Consider the following 21,018-nt stretch of genomic DNA (forward strand, 5'->3'; position numbering starts at 1 on the left):
CCTTAAAAAAAAAATAAAAAAAAATTCAACTCGTTTGTTTTTAAATTGAAATTTAATGTTAATTTTAATTTTTTTTTTCAAAAAAATTATTTTTTGTGCATTGAATTTTTTTTTATGATGCATTTTTATTCGCTACAACTCATTATCAGACAGTTTTTCTATACAACCAACGGTTCCTGGGCTACAATGCTTCGAATAAAACCTATGCCAAAAGGCATACGCCCTTTTAAAATGTAACTCATGGGTGTAAGAATCTCTCCACCTGTGAAAAATGCTCAGTTTGCTAAGCCAAATACGTTGGCAAAGTTTAATTCAAATCAAAAATGGTAGATTAAATTTTCGCGTATTTCCAGGCGATTTGAAATGATATTGCTCACAAGCACTTTAGCATACGTTACAACTTTGTACAAGGCGTCGTACACAAATTACGTAACGCATGAAGGGATGAGGGGGGTCAAGCCTGCGTTACTTATTGTTACATAGGGGGGAGGGGGGGTAGTTGAGACCGTTACGTAACTGTGATGTTTGCTCGAAATTGCAAATTTGGATGGGGGGGAGCAGGTTGTCCAGCGTTACCTAATTTTAGGGGGGGAGTCATATCGAACGTTACTTATCGTTACATAGGGGGGGGAGGGGGTCGGAAATCTAAGTTTTTAGCGTTACGTAATTTGTGTACGACGCCCAAGAAATTTTTCCTCTAAAATATTGCTGTAGAGCTTAAGACCCAAGTTTCCTCCTAATTTTTGTTGCTGGACCATTGTGCATTGCATTTAAATGGAGTACCTAGTAACTGGTACCATTGCGCTTCTGCGATATAGCCACAACTAGTGCACTTGTCATAACTGGCTAACTTATACTCTATGAACATGTTTTAATAAATTTCAATATCACGCTGGTATAATAATACAATCTAATTAGAAGCTTTCCTCAAGCCAAATAATAATCACGTTGTCAAGATGAATGGGGTTATTTTAAGTTGGTCTGACAAGGTTTAGTACTTGGGACTTATTTATGATAAAAAACTCATTTTCAAAGTAGCACATTGAGAGTATACAAGCCAAGTGCATCAAATATACGAGATGTTTATATCCTCTCATCAACAGGAATTCTAAACTTGGTTTAAAGAACAAACTTTTGATTTACAAACAAATTTTTAGACCAGCAATGCTTTATGCTGTACCGATCTGGTCAAGTTGCTGTTCAACAAGGAAGAAAACGCTCCAAAGGATTCAGAATAAAATTCTGAAAATGATTTTGAAGCGTCCTCCTTGGTTTGGTACACTCGAATTACATAGACTTACTGGTGTTGAACCATTAGAAGCTATGTCAAATAAAATTATTAACAATTTTCGACAAAAATCGTTGCAATCCTCAATTGCTACGATAAGCTCTCTTTATAGCCAATAAGTTAGCAATTAAGTTAGTTGTAAGTTAACTTCCCCTTTTCTGACAAGTAGGTTTAAATCCCTACGAATGATAAGTCCTAATTGCGAAAGCAAACAAATCCTAACAATTAAAATTACAAATTTCTAACAGTGTTGAAAAGTCACCATTTGTGATTGGACACACATACTCATTATCTACTAATATTTATCATAAATACTTAAGCTACTAACAAATCCCCCCCCCCCTTAAAAAAAAAAATAATTAGAAGCGATGAAAAAATAATCTCATTGACTAACTTTTGAAGTAGAATTGAATTTTTACTATATAAAGACAATAAAAATCTACTATGTAGATACGTGTGTGATTGTGGGTTAGTATTAGGCTAAAAGTGTTGAATTGGGGAATCCTTGAGTGTGCTGACTAACCAACGAGCTAAAATGTGGACAGAAAATGCACACGAACATAAGTGAAGAGTTGTTATTAACTATTTACGTTTCGTTGATAGCACGGAGTTTTAACAGTAAAGGAAGCGTTGATCTTTGCTAACACAGCGAAGTAAGAGAGCTGAAAAAAAAACGTGTGAGCTATTTTTGTCATTCGCCGGAATTTCATTGATAAGAGGAGTTTTGTGGAATACGTCTTAGTTACCCTAAACTAAGCAAACACGTCATATGTTTGATTGAACATGCCGCAGAAATCGCGTTCGTAAATTAATTATAAATAACATTCCGCTTGAAACATACGTCAACATCTTATCTTATGTGTGCAAATGGCGTTGTAAATACGTTCCTATGGTAATTTTAAAGTGCACCTGAGGAGACAATTGTGAATAAATTAACACCATGCATATTTTTTAAAAGATATAAGTGGATTGAGATATAAACAGCCGGGCTAAAAAAGTTTCCTTTTGACCTTTGCAATAAACCACAAACATTTTAAATTGAATGGAGTTTGTTTAGTAGTAGTTTAGTAGTTGTGGTCCCCGTGGTTCTGTGGTTAGCGATGTCGATCGGCTAGCTCTCCCACACGGTTGTGATATCGAGTTCGATTCCCGATCGAGTCGAGGATCTTTACGAGCTGGAAATTTTCTCGACTCAGCACTGGGGCATGGTGTATCGTTGTTCTTATCCTACACATGCAAAATGTGCCAAAAACAATATCGATAACGAATTCTCTTAACCAATCTAGTTGATCGAGACCGCTATTAGCCCCACAAGGCTGAGCGCGCGATATTGTTATTGTTGTTGTTTAGTAGACCCACAAAGGTTTACCAAAAAACCTCACGGATTTGTTCTCTTTTTACATATATTTCTCGATAAACGTATTCAAATACACTCGTATTTTCATATAATAGTAATGTGACTATCCCTATTTAAGTTTAAAACGATCAACAACTTTTGGCGGAAAAGGGGGAGGGTCATGTAAACACAAATTCTTATTGTATCTTCGGGTATCGCTTACACTCTTGATATTACCTTAAACAGATTTCAAATAAGCTAATCTAACGTCGAGATAAACATATTTTAGTATTGTGAGAAATTGGGGCAAAACTGACATGTAACTGATATTTTACGTGGATCAGACACCTACCAATCGATTCCTGAGACTTTTTTACTCAATATAAGACATAATTTATCTACCACTCTTAGATATAAGTGCATTACCATTAATGCTCAGACATACTCGATATTATTTTGCTTTGTGAAATATACTGAAACCATGCCAAAACCGTCGCCGTTTTCAGCGTAAAAGTGAACAAAATAAATTTTGCTTTTCCTGTCTTTTCCTCATATGTTATCGATGCTAATGATGATATCACATAGCACTGTTAGTTGCATGTAGGCTCTTGCGTGATTGTTGCAAACGAAAAGAATCATTTCGATCAGTGTATATTGATTTGTCAATTTTTTTTTTTTTTGATTTTTAATTTTTTGTCATTTCTATTTAAAGTCTTAAAAATAGTTTTGAAATTTCAAAATTTTTAATATTTATTTTCATTTCTAATATTTTTTAATTTTTTTAATTAAGGAATCAGTTAGGAAACGTCCATTAATTACGTAGCACAAAACTAAATATTATCGACTTCCTCTCCTTCTGTATAGGTCTTCAAAATTTTCGTTATGGGTTGCTACGCTTTGTCAGACAGCTTCCCTCCCCTCCCATCAAGCGTCACAGATTTTATGGAAGTTCCCTTACGACATATCAGCCTTAGATAAGTCATATTTGAAGTTAAAAAATACTACCGTATACAATCGAGTCTTAAATTATATATAATCAAATCATTAATAATTGAATATTATTAATATAATAATATATATATATTCGTGAATATTCGCTCGTAGTTCATCCATAGGTTCAACCATTTTGTCCGGTGTCACTGGCCATTCTTCCTCGCGTTGATAGAGAAAGTCAGGTCCTTTATACCATTTGCTGTCACTCGTTAGTACTAGACGACTTTGCCATTTTGTTCCCTCATCCGCCACGTTCCACTTCGTAGGAACCCAGTTCCAATCAGAAACGTTAGTCAAATCCAGAATTTCACTTACACGTGTAGCCACAAACTGGCTGTATCTACGGTGATCAGCTCTTATCCACGAAAGCGCGTTCCTTGAATCTGACCAATATACATATTTTGTGATGCTAATGGTTAATCCTTCACTGATAAGGTGGGCTAGTCTTGCCCCAATTACCGCCGCCTGAAGCTCCAGTCTTGGGATGGTGAGATATTTGAGCGGTGCTACGCGGGTTCTCGCGCCAACAAGTGAGCATTCGACCTTCCCTTTCTCTGCATAGCGAAGATATACAGCGGCTGCCATACCATTCTCACCGGCATCGACGAATGTATGCAACTGAATTTCCGTTTCTTGACCAGCTGACGTTCGGAGTCTGTAGCATCGTGGAATCTTTAAATTCTCTATTTCGGGTAGAAGCTTAAGCCATGTCTGCCATTTTTTAAAGCATTGCTGATTGATCTCGTCGTCCCAACTAGCACCAGAGCGCCAAATCTCTTGGAAAAGCATTTTGAGATACATGAGATAATGTGCTGCAAGACCTAGCGGGTCATATATAGACATCATAGTTCGCAGAACCTCCCGTTTCGTGGGACGCCGCTTTGCCTTTAGTAGATCTTCTCCTAATCTGCTCCAATTTATTCTAAAGGTGAAGCAATCTGAATCGGTACACCACCAGAGGCCTAAAACCTTTTCAGTTGCCAGACTAGATGATAGATCGAGGTTTTTTGATAAACACGTCTCACTCTTAAGTGCAGCCAGAACTGACCTCGAATTTGATGTCCAATTACGGATTTCAAAGCCGCCTTGCTCGTGGATAAATCGGACTGATTTCGCCAATTCGATGACCTTTTCTTCCGTTTCCTCACTACACAACATATCATCAACGTACGTACATTGTACTATCGTTTTCGCAGCGGCTGGCAGATCTTCACTGAAACGCTCTGCGTTCAGGTTCTTTATGAATTGCGCGCTCGCGGGTGAGCAGCATGCCCCAAACGTCATCACCTGCATCGCATAGGTATTGAGTTTTTTCCTATCCTCGCTGTCCCACCATAAGAAGCGCTGACTGTGCTGGTCTTCATTACGAATTTTAACTTGGTGGAACATTTCGCGAATGTCACCGCATATTGCGAAACGATGCTCGCGGAACTTGTAAAGGACAGAAACTAACGAAGTTAACAAATCAGGACCAGCAAGTAGAGATGAGTTTAACGAGACACCATTCACCACAGCAGCCGCATCCCAGACAAGCCTAACCTTGCCTGGTTTATTTGGATTAATCACTGGAAATACAGGTAAGTACCAAACACGTTCGTGGTTTTCCTCCAGCTCCGCGGTGGTAAGTTTGCGTATATAGCCCTTATTTAGATAATCCGCCAGCTTTTCGTCCAGAATTCGCGCCAAGTCTGGGTCCTTTTCCATGCGCCGTTGCATGCTATACATTCGCTTTAAAGCCATTGGTTTGCTGTCCGGCAATTTTACATTATTGTTTCTCCACAATAAACCTGTTTCGTATCTCTTTCCATTGAACTGAGTGAGATCATGTAGAAGCTGAATGGCCCGTTCATCATCTTGAGAGCGGATTTCCTTATTAGAGGAAGTAACACCTAGGCTCTCAATAGCAAAAAAATCTTTTAACGCACGTTCCATATTGTCGTTGATCTTATCAACATCATCATGATTGCATTGTTTGACATGATATGCGTAGTGTAGCATGCTCATCGATTGACCGTTTGGGGCTCCACCATATATAGTCCATCCAAGATTGGTGTTTATTGCAATAGGTTGACCAACCCTCCCTTCTCGGCTTTTTCGCACGAGTGTCGCGTAGGCATGCTGAACGCCGATTAGCAGGCGTGGGCGGACGTCTCGGTACGATTGCGCAGGGACACCTCTAAGATGACGGTATTCAGATTGAAGCTGTTTAACATCGAGTGATTGAGGTGGTAGCTGAAGCTTACTAACTGTTTGAACATTCTCAAAGTGAAAACGCTTACCCTTAAGACCAGAAATATCCAACGCTACCTTATGTGAGTTGTTTTCCGAGCGGTGTGTACCTCCTGTCCATTTGAGACATAGCGGAGTGGGCTCTCCTGAAAGATTCAGCTCCTCAGCTAGGTCTTGGTCCATTAGCGTTAACGAGGATCCGTCGTCCAAGAATGCATAACAATGTACACTGTTACCATCACCGTATACTACAACCGGAACATAGCGAAAGAGGATGGCACTGGATCCTCCCTGATGAGTGTTGCACGCCTGTGCTTCGTTTGCTTGTTCATTATTAGCTGTTGAAGACGTTACACTCAGCTCTTTGTGCAACAAGGGATGATGCTTGAAAGTGCATCCATTTATGCCGCATTCCTTCGACATACACCCTCCCTTATGCTGCTTCAGACATTTGCGGCAGACTCTGGCCTCGCGTATAGTTGCCCACTTTCCATCGTAAGAAAGATCCAAAAAACGCTTACATTTTATTAAAAGTGCACAGTTACCTTTGCAGACAATACATAATCTCATCGTAGGTTTCTTTTGCTCGCCGATCGTCTTATGCGTAATTTTACTCGGTCCAGGTAAATCTTCGTTACGCAAACTAGGCTGTTCAGCATGTGTGTTAATGAAGGGTTTTGTTTTCTTACGCGTGTCATGACATAGGGTCTCCTGAATTTTTCTCGGCTCCGAGACCAGGCAGGCGTCTTCGGCGATGTTGTATAGCCATTCACTAAAATCTGCCAGATTCACCTTTCGTAAACCTTTCATATATCTCGCCCACTCTAACTTCATTGAGGTGGGGAGCTTACCCACAAGATCGCTTAACAATGAAACATCTCGCCTATACTCCTTCCGACCGCAAGCGTCAATTGTTGCTACAAAGTTTTGCACGGCTAGTGCGAAATCGATGGTTTTGTCAATCGAGTCAGCTTTCAGCGTCGGCATTGCTAGAACTTTATCTCGTACTGAGTGTATTATGAATTGAGGCTGACCGAACCTAAGTTTGAGAGCGTCCATCGCTCTCGGCACCGTTGATGGATAAAGCAGATAGCTTCGTACTGCTGTAAAGGCTTCACCCTTCAGGCAACTTCTCAGTCTAATCATGTTTTCATCATTCGTGTAACCACACATCCGTGTCGTGCTTTTATAGGTTGAGAAGAAAAGTGGCCAATCCTCAGGATTGCCTGTAAAGATAGGCAAATCTTTAGCGACAATTTGGCGCGCTGCGAGTTGATTACGTGACAGGCTACAATTGAACTGGTTGCTGGTTGCAATCGTTCCCCGCTCGATGACGTGCTTTCTCCTTGGCGTAGAGCGCTTGTTTGGATTAAAGTGAGGTAAATCGTGCACTGTTTGTTGTTCCTGCTCTTCTTCTGAAGAAGAATCACTGCTGTTTTCTGACTGTTCCTCATTCACAAACTCTTCACACGAAGCACTCTTCCGGCATGCATCGCTCTTTCTATTCAACCAATCTTGAACCTTGGAATCATTTTTTGATTCAACTTCTTCTGCTTCTTCTTCATTCAAACTTGCCAACTCCTCAAGGACACTGAATTGTTGTTCAATCAGGTTCTTCTTCTCATCTAGAAGTGTCTGCTCAGCTTCGAGTTTCTGAAGTTGCAATTCTAAACGTTGTATAGTCCTTATAGATGATCGTCTGGACGATACTGACAGTGAATCTGTCGATTTAATCGCGTCTCGACCCAATTTTTGGTGATCCCTTTTGCTCTCAGATGAAGCGCATTGTTTCGATACGCTGCTAGCGTTTGCTACATTTGCCGTTCCGGGTTGTTTATCGAATTTACGGTTTCGGTCTGCCCCTTTCTCGCACTCAACACACTGCCACGGGACCATCTCGATCTGACTATCAACACCAACGCAATTAAAGTGATGCCACTTATCACAGTCGTCACACTGTACCATACGACTATTGTCTGCGCAATAACAGGACCGACAACTCTGACCGACTTTTAGTGAGCTCGCACGGGAAGATTTAGAACGGGTACTTTTGATCGAGGGAGTTTTTCGATTAGAAATATTTGAGTTGGGGTTGAGAAGGAGTTCTTTATTTGAAGCCTCCGCTTTAGAGCTGAGAGTTCTTTCATTACGCGTGCATATAGATTGAGTAGCTGAGCAATTACCTTTATTGGAGGCAGAGGATTTAGATCCGGACTTGGTCGACATCGTGTAAAACGAATTAAAAAATTGTTGCTTGCGTATCGCGCTGCAACAAGAAATAGATGAAAGAAGGTTGCTTTCCGAATATTTAACGGCCAGTTTATTCGTGCGAAGTATGATCCGTTTTTAATTCCTGTACGTATAAGTTTTAATTTAGGGTTAGGTTTTAACTAGTTTACAATATTCTTACGTTTTAGTGCTTCAAATATCTTTTCCGTCTCTGTATGTCGTTTATTCCGTCGATAGTTGTTGCCACGTGAATTACTATCGTAACCACTCTGCCGTATACACTTATTTCCGTTAAATAAGTTTTTCACTGTATTAATATTTAGGTTTTTATTAATAACTACTATAAGTAAATTCCTTCACCGAATTAAATTTTAAAATAATAATTTTAGGATTTTTGGATTTTAGGATCGTCAGAAATTAGCTCTTAACGCTATCGAGTTCGCTCAATTTCTATTTCTGCAAGTCAGCAGATACGCTGACGTATCTATCATTTCTCTCTCGCTCTTTCCGCTAAACTGTCATGATGACGTCTCTTTCTCCATGTGTGATGCGCTATGAGGAGGTGCACACAGAACCACCCAGCTCCGATGACAATAATCAAATCATTAATAATTATGTCTATATATAATCGAGTCCGAATTGAATTATTAAAGACCGAAGGCTGTTCAATCCCAATGCGAAAAAACTGGAAATTTTTTTTTCATCTCAAGAAAATATTCTCAATTTGCAAACAATCTAAACGTCTGATATTTTACAGGAATACTCTCATGATCCAAACCATCACCTCTATACGCAGCGTGATGAGGACTGGAGGAGCGGTCAACCCCGGGTGTCACTATCAGAGATAGCGAACCTATATATTAGAGAATTGACACGACACTCACCGTTAAAGCAACTGTCATCATCAAAACGGGCGAGTTGTATCATTTTGCATTGCTGCTATCAGTTTTGATGTTGACAGTTGCCTTAACAATGAGTGTCTTGTCATTTCTCTAATGTATAGGTTCGCTAATCAGAGGGGAAGAACCCATGAAAAAATTTTCATGCGTGTCACCCTTAGAAATGCTATCGCTGTCAAATCTCATATATTTGCAGTGTACCCAACATCTCAATGGTCCGCTGACACTAGCGGTACCCGGAAAATGGGCAGTTTACTCTAAAGGCAAGAATTTTCGGGCAACTGCCCATATGTTGGCCCTATCTGTTCATGACAGAATAAAACTAAAAGCGATCAAATTTATAAATTTGATCACGTAATGTGTATGGAACGGTATTAAATATGTGAACTGTTATTTATACTGTTTATTTTTAATTCACAGACTGTAGTATAAACACAAATAATGTGTAATAACTTTTGTTCTACATACATGTACACATCTAGGACAGGACATGACAAGTGGCTTCTAGTTATTCTTCTTTTCGTTCAAAATTGCCCTTATGAAACATTGTGATTTATCGGCACGACGCTTGCCAGTGTTTCCAAAAATGTTTAACTAGCAAATTATAAATATCAAGGATTTTCCAAGTTCTGGATTTCAATTTTTATTACTACACTTTTCACTTTTTGTGAATAAATTTTTATTAATTCATTTGATAATGCTAGTTTAGTTGATTTGAAGATATATGTTAAATTTATTTGAACCAGCCATAATTTCAACTCATTTTGGGTTCCTCTTGCTTTTCATGAAATGAATCTGCTATTGTTTGTCATACGTAAACCCAACGCAAACGGGGAATATTTTATTACTTTAGGGCAATTTTTCTATTACTTATTGTGTCTTATGACTGCGCATTATACACAAAGAGTAACAAACAAAAAGTAATAAAAATTATGACGGCCACACGCTTGTATGTGTTTCTGCAGGAGAACATACAGCCAAGCACCGAAATGCATGTGTTAGCAAGACTTCACTCGCTGCATTTGTATTGATGCAACGATCAGGTTCATTTTTGTCCCCTTCATCCACACATAATCAGAATCTCAACCGTCAACCTCAAATGTCTAATTAGAAACACTTTCGTTTCGTCCCCCAGTGTTTACTTGAAATGGAAATATGTAATACTATCTGACCAGAGTTGCCGAAGTTGCGAATATTGTCTGGTTAGGCACGAGTATTGTATTTTCAAACAGGTGCAAATGAGTTTCCATGAACCAATGAGTATGTGTTTTAGATATCTTGCAGGAAAGCGAATGTTTTTGTTTTTCTCTAACGCAGTTTACAGATCGTGATGTCATTTCCGGACGCATTTCAAGTCTTTGAAATCATCAACGTTTGCATACTCTATGACGGGGAAAATGCTGCTTGGCAGCTCTTGCCATATTTTTTCTCTACTCCGTATGCGAACTAATACACGCACACCGGATGAATTGGAGATTGAAGAAACTTGTAACATGTGCAACATATGCTATGGTGTGTGATTTTTTTTTGCTTGAGATGGAAAGGGAGCAGTTTTCGACAGGAAAAATCTTGCATGTGGTTGAAACGACCATTATTAGATAGTCGTGCTCCCGTAACACGTGTAAATATATGGCAGTATGTGTTGTTACTTGACTGGGAAAGAATTTTATTGCCTTTAAAGTAATAGGTTTGTTACCCAAAAGGCAATTTTGCGCTATTGCTTCTAAAGTAATAAGGGAAAGTTTTGCGTGTAGTTTCAAAAACATGAATAACATTTCGAATGTTGATATTTATAGACATTACACAGTATAGTGTATGAAAAAGTTTCAAAAAATTGTTGAACCAAAAGCTGTTCATTCACTTGGTAAGCAAAAACAGTGTGAACAAAAAATACCGATAGTTTTCGCAGCACGGCCAACCGTACCGACTAATAATAAAATTTAACAGTGCGCTAAGTGAAATCGACCAATCAGAGAGGGCTTTCGCTTTGACAGAACTTTGGGTTATTTTTGGTTTCTCTTGTCACGTCCTGTCCTAGGTACACATGTACATAAATGCCGCCATATTGCTAACGATGTTCGATACATGATTTCTAGTAGATGTCATCCTCCTGCTTTAGAAGAGTGACACCCGCGAAAATTGTTATCAATTGTCATGCATATCATCCTTAAGAGAAATACCCGCGAAAATTATATATGTACATTTTCTTCTATTGGTTTCAAAATAATTTTATTGCCACTTAGGAGGGTGGAGGTGACACCCAAATTTTCTGCCTCGGATGTTACCCAGTCAGGCTTCGCCATTGATTCTATCAGAATGATTTGGAAAATATGCCGTGCATCTGTCTGTTGTTCGCTTACTGTTACCAAGTTTGGATAGCAAATTATTAACGGTAAAACTGTTTGATTTCCAAATATAGAGGGCAGAGAAGCAGTGATATCTAGTACTGTCCATGACTGGGTAAAAGCTTGCAGTATTTTAGTGATAGTCAAAGTCATTAAAAAATCAATTATTCGCCAAGTTCTTCTTTCATACCACAAAGCATATAAATCATGACAGCAAAACATTTTCTATTTGCAGAGCAATAAGCATTTAAATATTCTTAACACATTTTACAACATCTAAGCTTCGTTTTTCATCCGATAGCGATGGAATTTAATACGCTAAGAAATGCTACTTCGCAGTGGAGAAAAAAGTTGTTTACTCTTGCCATAAACCGTTGAGCAATTTCAGCTTCAGTATTGGTGGAACACATTTTCATCGTTTGCCATTCTCACACCCCGTGCTCATTCATCGTCATCAGCATGTGCTGCGTCGCCCCTCGCCACATTGCAGCTAGCAGTCACAACATTTTCCGCTCTCATGGCTCTAGCAGAATATCATATATTTTACATGTTGATTTCCGCCAGACACAGACACTCGCAGTGCGCTTGGTCACCCTGTACCGTACCGCACCGTACAATGAAGAAGCAGTTCGATAGCATAGCCACCGTGCGCTGTCTAGGTAGCTTCTTTTTGCGATATAAGCCTGGGATCATCACTCTCCACCAAAGCATACCACCAGGTGCTACCCTTCCGTTCGTCGTTGGTAACCTGGAAACCAACAAGACATCACGCATCAGACATTCCCGTGCTGCTGAATTTCTATCACTATACACGACACGGCGGCAGTAGCCGCGTCACTCCAGCACTGATGAATTAGGCGAAATGCTGCATGGCATTGTTGCCAAACTGGCCAGGACGGTCTTACCTTCATCACTCTATTGCATTCGACAAAATGAACGTTGTAAACATGATGTGGGTTCGAAGAATTAAACTTTCCCTAAATTCTATCAGGAATAAGTAAATTTTTTGTAAAAGTGCACCTAATAAAATTACATAATAAAGAGTTGTTTTCAATTTTTTTTACAGATAAATCTGTATGTTGCATCTATAAAGATTTATCTGTAAAAAAAATTGAAAAAGTTTTCATGTAGAAATTTTAATAAACAGATAACATATCTTTGCGAAACCAGATTGATTTAAAAAAAACATGCGAAATTATACAGCCATACCTCGACATAAGAAAACTTTATTTTTATTTTCGTTACGTTATATCGAGTTACGATATATCGAAGCACAAAAAAATTTTTTTCATTGATGCAAAATTATTGATGGCTACTCAATGGTGCGCAAATACTTATTTCCCTTCACCTGGCAGTATATATAAACCTGTCTTATGCAACTTAGAACAATTTTCGTAGACAAACATAACCAGTCACAAAACATTGAAAAAAATGTCAATTTTACCCTATTTTAACGGTACTTATTGGTTTCAAAACTTACTAAAAACATTTATTCGGAACATTATAAACCCCAAGAATAATTATTTAATTATTTACTTTATTTTGAAATATTTAAAAAAGTTACGTAATATCGAGGTGGCAAATATTGGTCGCGTATTCGTTCGTATGTTTAGACTGCTATAGCACGTGTATGGGTAGCTATAGTAGGTGCTTATTGAATATTTAGTATTTTCTCGTTTATTCATTACACTTCATTAAGGCGACATCCATAAATTACGTAACGCAAAAAGCCCGATTTTCGGACCCCCACCCTCATATGTAACGAAACGTAACGCCAACACCTACCCCCCCCATAAACGTAACGCTGCAGAAGGATTTTCCTGATAAATATGCTCGTTTTTGGAGAGTCTCTCCAGAGATTTTTCGTTACGTAACGCTGAACTCACCTCCCCCCTATGAGCGTTACGTAATTTATGGATGACGCCTAAGTGTATTAAAATGCCTAAACGAACACGGTTGAATAATTCGACTTTACAGTTGCGACTTAAACTTTTTCAGCCAGTCTTTATTCATCGAGGAAAAATTACTGCCGATAAATGATCAACACTTATTTGCTAGAAATTTTATTAAGATCAAAACAGGTTCTTTTAAGTACCGTAAATTATTGGTTAAAGGAGTACCATAAATTATCGATAAAGTTTTCTCGATTCAGCATACATTTAATTTTCGTTTTTGTTTCTCGGTGCGCGGTTTAGTTTTAGTTTCTCGCACAAAGAGAAAAAACAAACTTGTCTCTATCGTGAAAAATAGTAAAACATTTAGAAATGCTCCAAATTTTAATTATGTTCCTGTCACTCGCCAAAACCTTGAAAACAACTACGCAAAAAGCGTGTAATTGAGTTCTTGCTCTTTTAAGTCAATGAAATTAATTTATTAAAATACATAAAGTTATATGCTGGGCTGGAGCCAACCTAGCATGAGTTTGATCGGCTTGATGTAAAACAATTATCAATCTTAGAATTTCCGCTTGAACCGTTCTGGTCTCCAATTTCAGATAGTCTCGTTGAGCTTGCTTTTTGCTAGGATAGGAAAATTTTACGCAATTCTCTAAATAAAATGATTGTTTTGGTAGTGCAGCTACGAAGAAAGGTTTTTCTGAAGTGACAGCGCTTATATAAAAAATTCATTCTCTTAGCTTATATAATTATTTGTAACGCTTTAACTGCATTTAGAAATACACTGTTAGTTAAAATTGCAGAAAATACTAGAGTTACAATTCCGTCTACTATTTGTTTTAATGGAATATAAAAGTACCATAGTCTAACGTCATGCGGTCGTGTCTTGGATACCACCTACTTATTGCTATTTGGTTTTGTATCAGGACGAGAGAGACCGAAATAGTTCTTCCCCACCAGCACTTGGAATGGTATAGGTGTAATAAATTTTAAAATGTAAAATGCGTCCTTTCCACCGCTAGATGTCGATACTTAAAATAAATAGATTTTAGGGCTCTGGCTCTTTAGTTGCATATCTGTTCTGTAGTAAGACCCTTCAGAATGGCGTAAGGTACAAAAAGTAATATTAAAACTACAGGCAAACAGACAGGCTACTCAATATAAAATTCTTAGAAAATTGTGGTTCCGACATATTCCGCAAAAGATAAACTTTCGACCTTTCTACTGTTTTTGGCAGTACGGCGCGCGATAACTGTCAACTGAATTCAAAGGCAAAAAACACATCAGCGCCATCACCGCCCCGGCAGGATTATGCTGAATAACATAACAAAAGTACATTTCGTGGTACGTCTGTTTCTCTGTGTTGAAACAACTCATTGTAAAGTTGTTTTTCAACCACTATTTCATGAAATAACCTTCAAAACGTTTTGTACACATCCCTTGTTTTAGGTATCATGACATTTATAATTGGCGGAACGTTTTTTTTGTTCTTGACATTCTTATAGTTCACAGTGGTCTAAACGCAGAAAATTGTGAAAGTATTAGGTTTGTCTGTGGAAAATTGATGTTATGTCTTTAGAAAATTTGGTCAAAAATGTCCGGTACGACGATTTTGTAATTTTAATTAGAGATGCAGTATGACCTAACAATCGATTGGGGTACTCAGATCTTTGGGTTCAATTTTTTTATAATAACTTATAATAAATATAATAATGTAGTATAATTTCTGAATTCCACAAAATGTAAATTTTAAATATTAAAAATGTTTACATTCTCTCATTAACGAGCAACACGAAAACCTTGTTTAAAATGTGAACTTTTGACCAGTAATAATTCTTGCCGTATCGATCTGATCAATCTGTTGTTGAATAAGGAAGGAGTGTTAAATGGATTCAGAGTGAAATTCTTGAAAAGATTTTGAAGCGCCTTTTTATGTAAAGCTCCCTTTACAGTCAATGAGTTAGCAATTAGGTTAGTCATAAGATTATTCCGCTATTCTTGACAAGTAAATTTAAACTTACTGCTCGAAATTAGTTAAACTTCTTTCTTATTCAGAAACAATTCACAAAATTTATGCTCTAAAAATCTTGTTGTATCACAATAAAATATTTTTAAAAATCTTGTAAGACTTTTTATTTTAAACTTTCTTTCAAACTAATTGATAAGAACCTTACTCAATTAGAAAATTTTGGCAACCCTGTCCATCAGTCAACATAAGCAATCTCTTTTATATGCCTCTCTCTACTTCACACACAGGGCTCTACACTCATACACCATCCGTGTCCAGCAAAGCACCGGCTGAGGGAGAAGGAAGGCAGATATACACGCGTTTATTTCATGAACTGCTTAATAGCTTTACGCTGTGGTGAAACGTTGTCGAGCGGAAAGCTGAAGAGAAACGAGGGAACGGGGCTTTCTGATGTTTCTTCTAGCACTTTGAAAAGTGTGCGCTTGAATGCAATCATCGCACACAGAGATACAACACAGGGTAGACTGCGTAGCAATTTCTAGCGTCTGTTTCGGGTTTTGGCGCAATTTCCGCGCTGCTATCGACACCCTGTTCGTATTTTTCTCAGTTTCTTGCGATGTTTCGTAATCGTGAACGTGTGATTATGTCCGTGTTGGTGAGTGCTTTATGTGACGCTTTCGTATTGTTATATGTTGAAGCCTTTGTAGTTAGAGGTATCGGTTTACAGTTTACTTAAAATCTACAATGAAACGTTGCATCTATTTTCAGCAATTACTATAAACTGCGCTCATCGCTAAATATAAGCTATGCGGTTGTGTATTAACAGCAATTTTGTCGGGATTGGTTGGGAATCATATTTTAAGCAAGTGATGGACAAGAATTTTTCATACAATGACAAGTCTTTTGTAAAAGTAGAAGTCGATTGATAAACTGAATCTCGTATAAATAGCCGCAGTGTTTGTGTAAGTTAACTGAAGTAATATGGATATGAAAATATTACACGTAAGTATTCTGGAATCGATTGACTTATATTTAAAACATGGACTGAACTGTATACGTACAATAACGGTAGCGTTGCATGGAGCTTAGAAAAAATTTGGCTCTTGCCAAATGATCGGAAATAGTGGCTAATACTGACAAATAAATTTACAATAGCAGATGAATAACTCCACCATGCAAACAAACATTTTTACATTGAAGGCTCGGTCAAATTCGTTCATACTGTATATCATGTTATCGGGAGTTAGAAGTGCATAACCTTAAATCCAAAATGATCTGTTAAACGACCTAAGTAATGACCGAAAATTTGTGCGTGGTTTGGCTTGACAACAATGGAAATATGGCATGTAAAAACCCTCAATATGCTTTTTGTTGTACTTGAAAACTTCTTTGGTTGCAGTCTTAAAAAACTAAAAACTTAATTTACAACAGGGTTGATCTTGATAGTCTAATTTATGTCACTGACGTGGTTCGTAGAATATAAATAATTCTACCAGTGAAAAAAACACGACGACACTTGGAGAGACTGGACTGTACTAGTTTCTAATAATCATAAAAAACTTTATTCATTATTTTACTTTAAAAAATGTAATAAGCATTTGTCTAAACCATGCAAAAATGGAAAACACTCAGACTGTGGGAGATTTGATCCTTCATTTTAGTATACTTGATCACCCTTTTGATATATTTGTTGAAATATAGTCATTCATTTATTACGTAAACGCTCAACAACCATTCAATTTCAACGTGGACTAATTCATACGCCACTTACTGTCGATTTTGGATTAAATTTTTTTTTTCAAATCTAGTATATTAACGTTTGCGTTCAGAAATGGACTTTCTCGGATGATAATAAAAAACTAAGACAGATAAATGAGTATGATGAATATCTTATGGAAGGCCGACCAGCACAAAAAATTATACCCTCTTGCAAGCTACCTTCCGGCTGTTAACCGGTACATTCACCGAAACGCGGACGAAAACATACGTGAAGGCATGTTTTCGAGTATTTTTTCGTTTTATTTATTCCTCCTCAGTTTTTGCGAAACAATTGTTGGTGTAGATCCTACGCTCCAGGTTTGCTCCGAAATTTCCGATAGGACGCAGCTGGTGAACTTTGGACGGGTTCGCTTCGTTTGATGAACGACGCAACTTCCGGTAGGCACTTCGTACTTTAAACTTCCCTATTCACGGCCAGTCCGGAGCAAAAAAGAGGGGCTTTGACATCCCCTCCACTCTGATTGTCAGCCACAGCAGCACTCTTTTGGGGAACTTGGTGTGTGAAGCTCACTTCCTTCGTGGGGAAAGAAAAATACGAAGTGCCCTGCCAGGGTGAGATAGGTCTCGTCGTTCCTTACCAATGCAGCTCCGAGACCAGTGAAGGACACTGCTGCTTTATGACATGTATGTCCATGTTCGCCAGGTATTTTTCCATTGTTTGGCCGGTTGCACCGATCTTCCGGCCAAATGCACGCAGCAATGTAGCTACCTTTCCCTCGGTTTCCCTCTTCAGCACCCTTTGAAGCTTCTTGTCGCTCATGGTCGTCGGCCGTCCGGATAGTTTCGGTAGTGCATGTGAGATTCCATGAAAAATTGGCATTTTTTTAATGCAAACGTTAGATCCTGTATTTTCTATCCTGATTTCTTACAATAGGAATACTGTTTTAAGTAAAATGGCACATTCCTCTAGAATATTTGCCCAACTTATATTACTTCGCCTATGAGATACAATGATAGGATCAAATCTCTCCAGTCTCCCCTAGCTAGGCGAACGTAATGAATCGTGACACGACGTCCTCTGTGGTGCTCTCGAAATGAAAGCAACTACGGTGAGTCGTTTTCTCCGTTTCTCCGCTCCCCAACTAGTGTCGCCCGCTGAATCAATCGTCGTCTTTATAGTGTATCTAAACCTGGAAGTAGACAACGGTCATGATACGCAGGAAACTCGGTTCTAATACTTCACGAAACTTGTTGCGAACATCATGCTAAAGAGGCGGTTTCGAAACGAGAATGTACAAGCGCAAAGAGCACAGCCCAAATACTACATTCCGTTTCGGATTTAACCTTCTGTTTATGTTCTGTACAGACTTTGCAGCCGACCGTTCTAGGGTACAGGTTAATTGCGATGCTGGTGCTACGTCCTATTGACACTAACAGTCTCTCTCTCCCAAACCGGGATTCAAACATACGACGACTGGCATCGTATCTCGACACCAGTTAAGAGGGTTACCGTACAAGCGCAAAGCTCATATCAAATAAAGGGGATCAGAAAAAGCCCCAGATATTTTCACGTTAAATTCCAGTCAACAGCTCGCACTAGAAAGAATAGTTGAACGATGTAGGTTAAACAACATTTTTTTTCGTGATCGTGGTATCTGATCCACTTTTGCGAGTGTTACAGAATCAATTTCGTAGTCAATCATAAATATAGGCATGGAGATGAAACGTAGTTACCACACGTTTTTTTCAATGCATAAAGTTACCTCATTTCTTCGACATCAACTAGTGAAAATATTAAATAATGATAATGCTTTAAATCCTTCATAACGTTTTTTTTCCTTTTTTTCTTCAATGCAAGCCCAAATTTCTGTTTCAAACACGTTGAAGAAGTATTCACGTTAAATTCCAACTTATTTTCAATATATCTGCAACTCACGGAGTTTTCCAGCGAATCCAGCGATAAAAAAAACAAATCAATTATGCTCAGCACTCAGCAGCAACCTCAACCCGAACTAGATTCCAAACTCGTCCACCATCGAATTTTCTGTCACCTCGCTTAATTCGCTTTATTATTCTTTCGGAACCTTCGCTTGGCATCGGGCCGTCCGCCACCGGACCAAACGTATTGTGGAAAGCTAAAGTGGAAGATTTTTGAACTTTTCGTCATTTTGCTTACTGCCACGTTCATTCGCTCGGGCCCACTTCGGCAGCCGAGCGAACTAGAGCCGAACCGATTGGTACCGAAGCAGTGGTAAGAGAGGGAAACGAACGCGGTACAAAATGGATTTCGGCGCCGAACCAGATGCGAGCGACCGGGTGTTCGTGTGGCTTCGTCTACTGACGTCAGCATCGCTATCGCTATAGATTGGCCGACAGAAAAGGAGGCGCGGTCATCCTAGGCGGGGTTGAGTGATTTTCCCTCATACGACGATGATAACTTGACTCGCATTCGCCTCGTTAGTCGAGTACTAGTTGTCAGCGAGAGTGGTTGTGTTTTTGTGTCAGATTTCTTAGAAAATATCGACTAAAGTTTGTGATTATTATTCGTGAAATCTCACGAATTCGGTAGGTGGCAGGAATACAGCTGCGTAGCATAGCTCGCTGCGCCACAACAGTGCGAATATCATACTATTGATTATAGAACATATTGTATCTCGGGCACGTGGTTGTGTGCGTGTGGATACTGCTCAGTGTTGCCAGCTACAAGATGCAGCACGGGATTTACTAGATTTACTCCGCGGATTATGACTAGCCGTGTTGATGCTGGTAAGTCGATCATATTTGCTTTTTTCATTGCTCGATTTTGGTCGCATTTACTCTCTTTCGCATTGCCGGCTTATCGCTCCATAAAGAGATAAATGTTCGCTCTGTATGCTTCGTTAGTATTAGTGCGATTGTCCACGTTTTTTGGCACGTGACATGCCCGGATATTTGTATTTAGCTTGGGTGGATTTTCGAGTCGTATGAAAGCGAGATTGAAATTGCTGCACGGAACCGATTGATGGGCAACCAGGCGGCACACTTTACGTATGATATTTCGCTGGTCGCTGTTGTAATTCTGTGCGCGTAATCGCGCTTGTCACGTTGTTGGAGAGTACGACTCACTTCTGGTAATTTGAATTTTTGGGTTCCACCTGCGTAGTGGGAAATGATAATTATATTCACATCAAGCATTGATTGTTTCGGATGAGTCCACATTTTCGTTCAAGCTCGTACCAAAATATTCAACAGAAACTCACGAAACATTCACATGGAATTTATTACCTTATGGTTAAAGTCAAACTTCAAAACACTGGAATGAGCTAATAAATCCATAAAAAACAATTTTAAGCGCAAATCTACACTCTTGCTAAATGTTTTGAATTGACACCTTCACACTACTTACACCGCTTAAAGCGCGAAAAGACAAAAAATGGTGTTGACGCTACTATGCGCAGGCTCAAATAAATAGTTTCTCTCATTAGCGAAAACAAGCGTGTAAACGATTTCTAGTCGTCGTTGGTGTTGATGCCGATCTTATTTTCGCGCGACCCGTGCAAGTTGGGTTCAAGTGAAGGGAATAGAACCGCTAAGCATTCCCTACAGAATGAGTTTACTGTGCAGTTTTTCCATCAGCATGTGATTCTAATTAGCGGACCGTTCGAGCAGCCAGGCAATTTGTTTAGCTGCTGCTCGGCTTACTTGCTAATCGATTTGATGTTAATTAGCGACATACTTTTAAAGCTAGTTTTGGAGCAGTTTTAAGCGAACGAAACAAACGCATGAGAAAATAATTGAAAATGCTTGGATGTTACTGAATAAAAACTATTGTGCTTGCATAGTAATAATGACAGAGTTTGCGCTAATTCGACCAGTTGCACTTTTCAAAATCCAATAATTCAATTTGAACGTGTAAATATGTAGTAATAATTTCGTCATGTATTAATCAGAAACAAAACTTTTTTAAAGAGTCGAAGTTTGGTTTCGGTATTTTATTAATATCACTTAAAAATAATAAAGCTTTCTCGAATATAACATATAAAGACTATTTGCGGGATTTTTCTTTTCATTCATTGAGCTAATTTTCTTATCAACGACTGAACCGATTTGAGTGCTCTTAGCAGCATTTCTCACGGT

At 38.6% G+C, this 21,018-nt stretch overlaps 2 protein-coding genes across 3 annotated transcripts in view; one reads left to right on the plus strand and one right to left on the minus strand.

Moving 5' to 3' along the window:
- Positions 1 to 2,836: 2,836 nt before the first annotated feature.
- LOC129725173 (uncharacterized) lies at positions 2,837 to 8,646 on the minus strand. Of its 2 annotated transcripts, none has more exons than XM_055680686.1 (2): positions 8,257 to 8,646; positions 2,837 to 8,199 (listed from the first exon to the last, which is right to left on the minus strand). In XM_055680686.1, the coding sequence occupies exon 2, from the start codon at positions 8,070 to 8,072 to the stop codon at positions 3,669 to 3,671; it is 4,404 nt and encodes a 1,467-aa protein (XP_055536661.1). In that variant the 5' UTR covers positions 8,073 to 8,199; positions 8,257 to 8,646; the 3' UTR covers positions 2,837 to 3,668. The 2 variants fall into 2 exon arrangements, with proteins under 2 accessions (XP_055536661.1, XP_055536662.1); XM_055680687.1 differs by lacking the exon at positions 8,257 to 8,646 and having other exon boundaries at positions 2,837 to 7,072; positions 7,132 to 7,704.
- A 10,729-nt stretch (positions 8,647 to 19,375) lies between these two features.
- LOC129719808 (uncharacterized) overlaps positions 19,376 to 21,018 on the plus strand; it is a 122,697-nt gene continuing 121,054 nt past the window's right edge. Inside the window, exon 1 of the mRNA XM_055671214.1 lies at positions 19,376 to 19,668. The gene's annotated coding sequence lies outside the window, so the exon portion shown is untranslated. The remainder of the gene's footprint in view (positions 19,669 to 21,018) is intronic.

This window comes from Wyeomyia smithii, chromosome 2 (assembly GCF_029784165.1).
Source record: "Wyeomyia smithii strain HCP4-BCI-WySm-NY-G18 chromosome 2, ASM2978416v1, whole genome shotgun sequence".
Taxonomy (NCBI): Eukaryota; Metazoa; Arthropoda; class Insecta; order Diptera; family Culicidae; genus Wyeomyia; species Wyeomyia smithii.